The sequence below is a fragment of the Anomaloglossus baeobatrachus genome, unplaced genomic scaffold (assembly GCF_048569485.1).
Source record: "Anomaloglossus baeobatrachus isolate aAnoBae1 unplaced genomic scaffold, aAnoBae1.hap1 Scaffold_5019, whole genome shotgun sequence".
In the NCBI taxonomy this organism is placed as follows: domain Eukaryota; kingdom Metazoa; phylum Chordata; class Amphibia; order Anura; family Aromobatidae; genus Anomaloglossus; species Anomaloglossus baeobatrachus.
This window is the reverse complement of record NW_027444374.1, coordinates 10,001-21,376: the sequence shown is the minus strand read 5'-3', so window position 1 is coordinate 21,376 and position 11,376 is coordinate 10,001. Positions and strand designations below refer to the sequence as shown.

The following is an 11,376-nucleotide window of genomic DNA, read 5'->3' as shown; positions in this document are numbered from 1 at the left end:
TGACAGTAACGGGTACATCAACTTCAGTAGTAACCATTATGACAAGTGGTTACTTAATGTCCCTAAAAATCAATATCAAAGGGTAAGGAGGAATTGTACGCTAGACAATGACTTTAAGGACCAAGCGAAGATTTTAAAAGAGAGGTTTTTGGATAAGAAGTATCCGCTTACGGTGGTAAAGAAGGCATATCAAGATGCTAGACTTCAGGGGCGAAATGTGAGCTTTAGTGCTGATAATAATGGGTCTGATAGAATGATGTCCACCACCACTAATGGGAGTTTTTCATCCAATTTTTTAACCACTTTTAGCTGTGATGGAGAGGCCATCAAGGGGATTTTAAGGAAACATTGGCCAATAATATGTAATGACCCATACCTTAAGGGAGTGTTGCCATCCCGTCCGGGGGTCACCTTTCGCAGGGCCATGACGATAAAAAACCAGCTGGCCCCTAGTAGGTTAAGGGGTCCACCGAGCTGTGTAGGGACCAATAAACCCATGGGGTCCTATAAGTGTTTGACTAAAAATTGCCTGTGCTGCAGGTCGATCCAGCATGGGAGGGTCAGTTTTGGATGTAGCCCTGGAAGTATGGAATTTGTTATAAGAGGACATCTTACGTGTCAATCAGATTATGTCATCTATCTGATTGAATGTGACTGCGACAAACGATATGTAGGGAGGACCACACAAGCCCTTCATAATCGTATTAACTCATAGGCACAACATTAAAATAGGGTACATGCTCCATGGTTTGTCCCGACATACTACTATTTGTCATGATAAGAAAATTGTCTTGAAGGTTACCCCGATTGAGCATATACCGTTGTTCGTCACGAATAGGATGGAGACCCTTAACAAAAAAGAAACATACTGGATTTATAAACTTAATACTTTAAAACCCCATGGCCTTAATGAGGTCACTGATTTGTTCCACTGATTTTTTATATATATATGTTTTTATATTTTTATTGTTTATTTTTACTGTATATTTATATAGATTTATTTATATTTATATTTATATATTGGTTTTATCCTTGAAATGGTTTATTTATATGTAATAATTTTATGGCTATATGCATTGCGAGTTTTAATAAGGTCACCAGACCTGTACTATGTATATGTGTGTACATATATATATATATATTTTTTACATATGGTTTTTGTCCGGTTTGACAGAATTTCAATATAACATGGGCTTCATGGTCTATATTTATATACTGTGCTGGATTTGGTGCCTTTTGTGGGGACCGATCTTTCATTACACCGGTGTGAAGTGAGCTTCCCCGGTTGGTGTAATAGCGTTTGTCGCTGTTGAATATACTACTGATCGTGCCTTTTCTTCCCTGAGTATATATATAAATGAGCGTCCCCTTTATACCCCTGGTCTTCCCCGTTTATTGAAATTGTCGGGTGGAGTTCAGCGGTGGTACTTTTTTGTCCTGTTTTCTTGCTTGGCCCTGGGTTTGGGACTATTCTGTACTTGGTTAATTTGTGTCTTGGGTGGGTTTACTGTTCTCTTATGCATTTTGTTGTGCATGTACCTTCCATGTGTCTGCATTTAGAGTCCTGAGTAGGGGTGTGGGCACTGCTCCTTCTATTTATTTATATATTAATCTTATTTATATTTAAGGACTAGGTTTGAAGTTTTTACTTCTGTCTGTTCTTCTCACACGGGTGGCCCTGAGACACGTCTCGGCTTCGTTGTGTGTCTAATCACTATTGGGATCTGCGGCGGTGATCATAACTTTAGTCTGATCATTGTGTGATCAGGATTATGTTCACGGTTTGTTCAAAGAGCTAGGGTCATATGGGTGTAATCTGTTGGTGCGGTGTCACAGAGACCCATAGGGGCCGAGCATGCGCAGTGGGTCTGGTTCCCACGCTCTTGCCCTCCCGTGAACTTGTGCCGGCTCATGATCTTGACTGGGCTCTGGCGCATGCTCCTTTCTATTTTTTCCCACGGTCTTGCCCTTGGTTGAACTGCGGTCTGAGTTCACTGATCAGAAGCGGTTCTTCAAAATGTTCCAATTCTTCTTTCTTGCACAGCACCTGTATTTCCATTTTTCGGGTGAAGGATAGATAATCACTGGTGGCGGCAGGTTATAATGCCGTGTCTTCGTTATATATGATGTGAAATAAACATATAAGGTCTAGGGTTCTTCTCCCTTCTCTGGGAGATCGCTGACTTGTCCGGCACATGAAACAAGTATGATACTCACTGGTCTATACTTACATAAATTTGATTATCACATATAGAGGCAAATGTTTTTACACACTGTCTAGTTTTTTCTTTTTTTCTTTTTGTATAAATATGAAAAATAGTTTTTGTCCTTTTTATAAGGAAATATGTGTCCATTATCAACTAATATATGCTACACACAGATGATTTTTTGTATTTTTATGTTAAGGGTATATAGGACGTCACAACTTGCAACGTGGCATCCTTTCCCGCTCGTTTTTTTCTTGAGGGATGTTCCTATGACGTCACTATGTCTATATATTGTATGCACTGTCTAACCTGGACAGATTGGATGTTATTTCTATTTCTGGTGGTCCTGATGAAGGGGGCAGATGCTCCAGAAACGCGTCGACCTGAATGACAATAAAGTGACACTGATCTGAACATCTTCTGAAGTGATCTATTGGCGCGGCATTGAACACCTCTCTCTTGTGCTTTCTGTTATCTACCATATTGGTGGCTGCAGCCCTGGATCGTTTGATATATGCGATTATAGTAGTTGTGGCTTCTCACAACTACAATTGGTGAGTAGGTTTACTCCCCCTTCCCCACCCCTTACATATTGGGGTAAGACCCTATTGCGCTTGTTTTTCCACAGCTGTTTTTTCTGTAGACCCCTGGGTGGGCGTGTCCAACCGCCTGGTCACACCTACTGGTGTGTCTATCTTTCCCTAAGTGGGGGGTGACTAGGGTTTCAGGTCGGCTGTGTGTTTCGTGAGTGAGGGAAGGGTGTTGTGTAGGGGCCTATCTGTGACTACCTGGTTTTGCCAGGGCGTCACATTGGCACCTTAGTGCCCTTTGACACCCTTCTAACACCATCACAGGGTTTGTATGAAAGTCAGGGGTCTGCTGAAAAACCTGATGACTGTCATGATGGTCCATCTAGGATGCCCAGAGTGTAGCTGGCTTTCATAGGAGACAGCCATTGTTTCTATATAATGCAAGACGCCCCCTGTGCCTGTCATGTTGGTGCTCCTATGAAGCCTTAAGTATTAGCTTAGAGTTGTAAATACTTGTACTACAGCACCAATACCATGGTAAAGTACATATCAATCCTTTGACAAGCCTTGACTATGAATAAGCCAAAGCAGAAACTCTATTTGCAGACACGTGTTTCAGGGTATTTTGTCTTTATCAGGGCAAAGCAGGAGATTTGATTGGGCTGTGTGGGATACATCCAAAAAGTTGCATTAGAATTGCAGTCCTCCTTCCTGTCTGAAGAGTATATTTGTACATTAAAATACATCAGTAATTGTACATTCTGAAGGCCCGAATGCAAAAAAGCTATAAGGTTCTGATGTGCACCTATCTATAAGCCAATATCTTACACTGGGACCATTTTTAAAAGATGGTTCCATTGTAATATAGTCTGCTCTTCTGGAATTTTTGTGCTAATTTGCTGTACTAAAGCAATTAAACACTGTAATTGTGCTCATACATAGACTGTTCAATAGCCATCGTCAAATGGTGCAGAAAGATCTTTGTGAACCCAGTAGTACTGTGCTGAAAGACTAAGAATAGCATGAGAAGTCCAAGTTCCCCAAGACTGCAGTTTTCTTTATACCGCCAGATTGGTGTACAGTGGGTATCGAAGGTCAGGGCTACATCCTTCTTTAGATGGGGAGCAATCAGCAGTTCACTAAATGGAACCAATCTGGATTGTTCAGAGCACAAAGCACATTCTGCATGAATCCCTGCTATGTCAGATCCCAACTCTCGGGCTTCTCTTCTACGGCTGTCTATTAATGTAAGTCAATGTGAAATATTAATGTGTCAGCTAATAACTGATTCAAGCTTCAGAGAATTAAGTATCAGAGCAAATCATTAGACAAACTACTTAAGTGTCACAAATAGATATCAAAATACGACTAAAGAATGGTGAGCTAGAAATGTTGACGTCAATAAACTAATGGCTTTTTAAAGCCGGCGTAAAGAATTACATTTGAAGCAATTTATGTACAGTGTACCACTGGAGAAACACAAACATAAAAGCCATTCTATGACAACCATAGCCCTGGGGTTCTGTACTTCAATCATGTTTTTCATAACCTCTCTATTGTAAAATCAAGTACACGACATGTATAGGCTGTTTTACACTATCTATATATAGCAACATGCAAAAGACTTCAATCACTACATTGGATTTGAAAGGAAAATTATTTTTTCTCCATGAAACATAGTTATTATTAATGCTACATATAGTCTCGAAATTCACATAAGACGAAAATTTTCTATTTTTAGCATGAGTAAATCAGGGTGGTTAGTATGAGAAGCAGAAGCTTTACAGTCAATATTTCCAGCCTGCAAATAGAACAAAAGGTTAAAAAGTGGAAAAGAACAGATGGTGAATGATATTATTGGCTCAATATAATTGTGAAATGTATGGATCAAGAATGACCTCCTATCAGAGACACATTGAATAAAGGGATGAATACTGTGGGAATTCATGATACATTCTGTTAGTATATTGCAGGAAATAATGGTATGGCAGCCACATAAATTTACTTAGAGTGGCATGAGTGATGAATAGGGCAGGTTACTAAAGTCAATCTCACGCCATCCCTCAAGGGAGTATTCCCATCTCAAAGTTATCATATGATTAGAATATGTCATCAATGCCATCACTTATGGGTTATACCAAGTATATAAGTAGGGAATACCATTGATCAAAGTTGACTAACCATTGGAATCTCCAGCGATCCTGAGGACACGGCTCTGCAGAACCCAGTCTGAATGGAACAGAAATGGAACATGCAAACCACCACTACGGTATCAGACTGCCTGAAATTGCCAAGCACAGTACTTGGAAATCTCCATAATGAATGAATGAATGAATGAATGAATGAATGAAAAGGTGGGCATGCTCAACCTCTGCTCCATTTAGACGGAATCTACAAAGCCATGTCTTCGGATTGGTGGGGATGTAAGTAATCAAACCCCTGGAAATCAATAATGCATCCTCTTTCCTAGAGAAAGGGGACAATTTATATACTTGGCAACTTATATGCTTTGCCAATCCAAGCTCTATAACTGCCCACAGATTCTGAGAATGAAGGTGTGACGACATGGTCTCTGAGTGCCTCGCATGGGTTAACTTTCTTAACATTCAGCCAGACATGAAGACAGTTTGTTTATAGATGGGGGATCCCTCATTGTTCTACAAGACTCTTGGGAGTTTAGTATTGAAGTTTTTGTTGACTCATGTAATTGTTTTGGCCACTGAAGGCCAGACACCCAGATAACTCAATTATGCGAACTTCCCATTGTATTACTAAGTGAATTGCTAGATGTGATGTAATTTACCTGTCTCACCCTTGTCTCTGGATATTTGATATAGCTTGAAATTCATCCAATAAGAGAAGCAACCTTGTACAACCAATCCGATAAGGGCACAGTTTATCCTAAGGGAAGGTTATGGCTATAAAAGGTGACTTCCTGGAGTCACCAGGTTGTTGATGGATGTTGCATGATCCAGTCTAAGCTCTTAGGAGCTGGCTAGGGGATCAGAACCAGGATGCCTTGTGGACTCAGTCTAGGGACTTTGGCTCCAACTAGAGGATCACTTGGCTACATGGCTTCAATCTAGGGACTCCGATTCCGATTGGAGACCATACCACAGTCTAGGAATTTCGCCTCCGGCTGTAAGGATTATATCATCATACCAGACTACTTAAGGAAGAAACCCAGGTTGGGACAATACAGTTACCTGGCTACAGACGTTGCAGACCTCAGCCAGCTTCCTAAATCTGGCGTTATTCCAGTCTCAGTGGGTGCCCGCCGAAAGCGGGGTGCTGCTGGATTGGAGTAAGTAGCCCTGGAAGCTCTGAGGCACGGACCTTCTAATCCCTGGTGAGCCAGCAGAAGAGTGAGACTCTGTTGCCTGTTACATTTGTGTTTTTTGCTGGTTATGTGTTATGTGCCGTTAATTGTTTGGGGATCCAATAAAGTCTTAATATTGTGATTCCCTCACCCTGTGTTGTCTGAGTAGTGTTTGGCCCACGGTTAAGGAGGTCGGTGTTCAGTTGGGATGAGCCCTGGGCCAAGCGGTCTTTCTAAAGGCGGCCGGGCCAGCGGACGAGAGCACCCACTGACCCCCGGGTCTCCACAGAAGGGTCTTTTACATCTGAGTCCCATTTATAGCTTCAATGCATTCACATAGGGGACATTGGAAGCCACTTCCTAAGGATTGCTGTGGTGACACAGGTAAGACCCCTACAATCATACATTTATCATCTATCCTATACATAGGTGAGAAAAGTTGTTTATAGAATAACCAAGTTAATGTGATGGAGTGACCTTTAGACCTCTCCCAGTTCATTCGAGAGAAAGGACTGTTGACTCCCGATGCAGCGGAGATCAATCCATGTTTGACTGAATATTTAGAAACATTGCATAGTCTCTGTATGTGAACAGCTTACATTGTCTATTTCTCTCATGATCAGTATTAATAAATCTATAAATCTGCACTGTGATTTAGTGCTTTACAACACACTTCTGTATATTCCCCTTAGAAAAACTCTTTGCAAACAACTCAAGTCCATGTCCCAGTGTGTATGCGGCTGTTGTGATGATTTATCCCAAGCTCTCTTTTGCCAGCTCTGCAGAAAACATCCATTATACCTTCTCTAAATATAGACGCAGGATTCACTTAGTCACAGAGTACTTGGGGATGAGATAAAATCTTCCATGGTGAATGACTGATGGCAGGGCATGTCCACTGAACTGGGAACAACACTAATATTTATTCTAACCGGTACTTATAACAGTGAATGCATCTCTGCGTTTTGCCTTACACAACATGGTTATATCTGCATGGCTATAATTAATTGGAGTATTGTTATACCCAATTATGTACATTTATCATAGCTATATTGGCTGTATTGGCAACTTTTGATTAGTTAGTATAATAGGGGGCTGAAGATTTATTTAAAGGGTAAAGGCCATGGCTGAATTGATATCTGGGTATTCATTGTAGGTACTACCTACGGCACTGAAGAACACAGACACGAGCAGGCTCCAGTGCAATAACAATACATGGGCCTTTTGCAGTCCAATATCTGATCATAATTCACAATTACACCTGTTTTGGAGGTAGAAATGGGCCCCCTTAACTCTTGGGTCGTTGTGCCACCACACAGGCTGCAACGATGATATGTCTGCCCCTGATCTAAGGGTTCATTACCAGGAGTCGAATATTGATCTCATTACAGTTTATGTAGCCCCGTCTAAAATTTCACTCACTGCTGACATAATTCTGTGTGTGTGTGTGTGTGTGTGTGTGTGTGTGTGTGTGTGTGTGTGTATGGATACTTGGGGCAAGGGGGAAATGATTTCCCAATGCTTGCTTTGCTGACCAGATGGCTTGTCATATGACTGACCGATAATTGTTTTTACCTTTAAGTGAAACTAAAACATGGTGAAAATTAAAACAAACTTTTGATATAACAGGCTTGTCTGTATTTACCTTTAAGATGGCTTCTTCCATCCTCTAACAGAGGTACCACAATGGTAGAATTCATACTCCCTGGGGACCTCACTGCCGTATACACAACAGGAACAGACTGTACGACAACTGGTATTCTGTGAACATGACTCAGTTTGGTAGACTGCAAGTTCATAGGACTAGAAGGTGGGACGGGGTGAATGATGTGCAAAAACTGCTGTCCGCCAACTCCAGACGCTGAAGCCACAAGAGGCCCTGGAGTCAATACTGTTGGCACAGATGCTGTGGACGGTACAGTGGTTATCACTGTTGGTGAAGAAGCTGGACGGCTGGATGAAGATGAAGAATTCGAAGAAGGTGAGGCAACTGAAGTGGTAATGGACAGAGGAGAAGATGACACACCTCTCGGTGAGGATCTAGCCTTGTTTATCGATAAGTCCACTGGTTCGGTTTGTGTTTGAAAATGATCGGTGGCTAATAAATCCTCGGGAGGCTCTGCTTTCACATTGTTGAGGAGGAGGGGGACAGCTTCCATATCCTGGTAGCTGTGGACTTTTGGAGACTGTAATAAAAGAAAAAAGGGTTGTCAATATTGTTAAAATAGTCAGCATGTCAGTAAAATATTGTAAAATAAAACTGCAGATCAAACATAAGCTTATTATTATTTTTTATTATCATCATATCTAGTATTTCAGATCTTAAAAAAAAAAAAGAGTTGTAATAAAAATCTTATTAGCGGTGATTTATACTGCTCATAATTAAAGTTATTTAACTATTCTCCAGATAGCTTTTTAGCAAACCCATTAAACGTGAGGGCTTGTATGTGCAGTTTAATATGAGAATTATATAGAAAATCAACTAATTAATGAGAATCTTTATAATCATTTCTATTTTATTATTTAAAAACGCAATAAAAACAATGTCATGAGTCCAATATTATCAGTGAGTGTATTAGCGGCAGTTACAAGCAGTATTCAGAAGAATGGAAGTATTTCCAATGTTTTGCGTACAACATACAGTATACCGCAGACTATTAATCCATGCCAGCACACATAGAATGTGGCTTGAAGAGGCACTGGGCCTATAAGTGGATGCAAGTACCTTTCATATGTAAATGGAATTATGTTTGAAAAATGGCCCTTGAGGGACTTTTCACAGGTCTATATTTAAAGATGAAGGGGCCAATTCATTAAGACTGGTGTTGTACATGTCAGTCTTAATGAGTGGATGTGAAGGGGCCAAATTACTAAGAGGTGTACCTCTTAATGAATTCAGTGCATCTTCTCAATGTCGTGTGCCTTCCCAGAAATGATCCTCCAATGAGGGACTAGAGTAATATTTCTTGATTACGTTTAAAGTGGTGTAACATTTGAGAAATTGAACAGGCGGGCGCCACCAAGCCACCTCCTGCTCATGGTCTGCCCACTTTGGTGATGCTTGTAGAGATCGATGTGATAAAATACACAAAATTTTGAGCAACATCACAATGCCCCAAATTTTGTGACTTTGATCCTTTAACACTAGAACTACTGAGGTAGTCATTTTGACTACTTTGCACCATGTATTTCTATATAGGTGTCACGAGTCCAGTAGTTCTAGTGTTAAGGACTGGGTGATTTTTTTTTCTGTTTTGGGCCTTTTGTTTTTCCCTTCCTCTATTTCAACTTTTTTATTTTTCCGTTGCTATAGCCATGTGAAGGCTTGTTTTTCTGCAAGGATGAGTTGTACTTTTCAATGACATCACCCATTTTATCATATGATGTAATGGTAAGTAGGAAAAAAATTCCTAGTGTGGTGAAATAATAAAAAAGTGAAATTCTGGAATTGTTTTTTTGGTTTATTTTTATTTACCATAAAACTGAGTAAGACTCTCCAGATCAGTAGGATTATGGAAATATCAAACATGTATAGTTTTTGTTTTATTTAAGTGGTGGAAAAAAAATTCAGATATTTTGCACAAAAAAAAAAAACGGGAAAACAAAACCAAAAACTTTTAAAGGACTTTGAGAGCAGTAACTTATTCAATTTTGGGGATATGGTGTTGAATGGGGCTTGTGTTTTTTGTGCCCTGAGCTGATGTTTTTATGGATATTATTTTGTGGCATATATAATGTTTTGATCATCTGTTATTACATTTTCTTCTTCTGGTGACCGAAAAACTGCAATTCTTTGGTTTTGATGTTTTTTTAGAATGCAGCGATACCATATAGGAGTATTTTTTAGTTGGTGGATGATTTTAACTTTTATATAGTTTTTTTCACATTCTTTAAAACATTTTTCATTTACTTTTTACTGCCTTTGAACCTAACAAGTGTGATCACTTGTTCTGTATATAGAAGAAATCAGTCTCTTATGAATGCCGGCCACGGGCTGGTTTTCACAGGAGCTCTGCGATGACAGACACAGCAGACCCCTGGCTGTCATAATAACACATCTGCGTCCCGCGATCAAGTCGAGATTGACCACTTTAAGAGTTTAAGAGCTGTGGGCGGAGCAGCACTCTGCCTGTGTCACTTAGGGGAAATGAAGGCTGAATAATTCAGCTCATCTACAGGGAATGATACGATCTCGGCGAGCGAGCCCGTATCAAAAGCAAAAAGACCACTTATGTCGCGCATATCAAAAACAAGAAAAAAAAAAGTGAACACATAAAATAGACTTAAAAATAGGTGCAAATGGAAAATGAATAAGGTACAAACAAAAAAAAAAAAGCGTAAAACACCAAAAACTCAACAAAAAAAACAGACGCAGAAACAATAATTAGGCCCATGATGCTTTGCAGAAAGGCTCAGTTAACTATACAAATTTGAGGTGGGGGGCAGTTAAATGAAACAACACAGATATCCATCAACCAAATGCCTGTTAGCATGACTGCTATTCCGACTATTCTCTTTCCAGACACATGCACACTTAGCTCAGCCATCTGTGTATGTGTTCTGACTAGAAAGAAAGGAGGAAGCCACTGCCAGGCATCTAGGATAATGGATTATCTCAGGTGAAACACACTGAACTGTCCTTTCCCATAATTTCCCATGATATCTGCCAGCAGTGAAAAGTCAAGACTCCTCATACACATTAGATGACTGGATGGTATTGCCAAAATTCGCAGATTAGGATGACATTCATCTCAGGCCTCTTTAACACTACGATTTTCAATGTTTCACTGCATTATGCATTACTAGAGTTCCTGGCACAAATGTTAAACCTACTGAGAGGCTCTAATTCATTCAGTGAAGACCAGTGTTTTTGGCAAACCAGTGTACATTGAGTGTACCTTTTCTTGTTGTATGGAATAGCACAGGATATTGTGGTATTTAAAACAGAGTCATCCAGTATAAACAGTGTACTATGCAGTGAACTCTAGAGTGACAGGACTGTGATGATCTTCACAGACACTATCGGTTGCTCAACGCAATTACACAAAAAAGTGATTTTTGGCATTACATCATTTTCAGCAAGCACCACCAAAGTGCTTGCTGAAAGCAAGCACCACCTGGTAGGACTAGGGCCGCCATCAGGGCATTACTACTGAGCTGGTGTACCGGGCACGGTGAAGAGAGGCGGCCCGGCCAGGTCTGGGGTAAACACTTATCTTTATTACACCCCAGGCAGGACGGGCCCCTTCTCTTCATCAGGCCCCAGTCGCAGCAGCAGAGGGGCCCCGCAGTGTTGCTTCACTACCAGACATAACTAATT

The 11,376-nt window shown here is 40.5% G+C and overlaps 1 protein-coding gene across 1 annotated transcript; it reads right to left on the bottom strand.

Moving 5' to 3' along the window:
- Nucleotides 1-3,650: 3,650 nt before the first annotated feature.
- On the bottom strand, nt 3,651-8,237 carry LOC142282241 (Krueppel-like factor 12). Its single transcript, XM_075332949.1, has 2 exons — nt 7,702-8,237; nt 3,651-3,976 (listed from the first exon to the last, which is right to left on the bottom strand). Exons 1-2 carry the CDS (start codon nt 8,213-8,215, stop codon nt 3,651-3,653), a joined length of 840 nt encoding a protein of 279 aa, XP_075189064.1. The 5' UTR covers nt 8,216-8,237.
- Nucleotides 8,238-11,376: the final 3,139 nt, after the last annotated feature.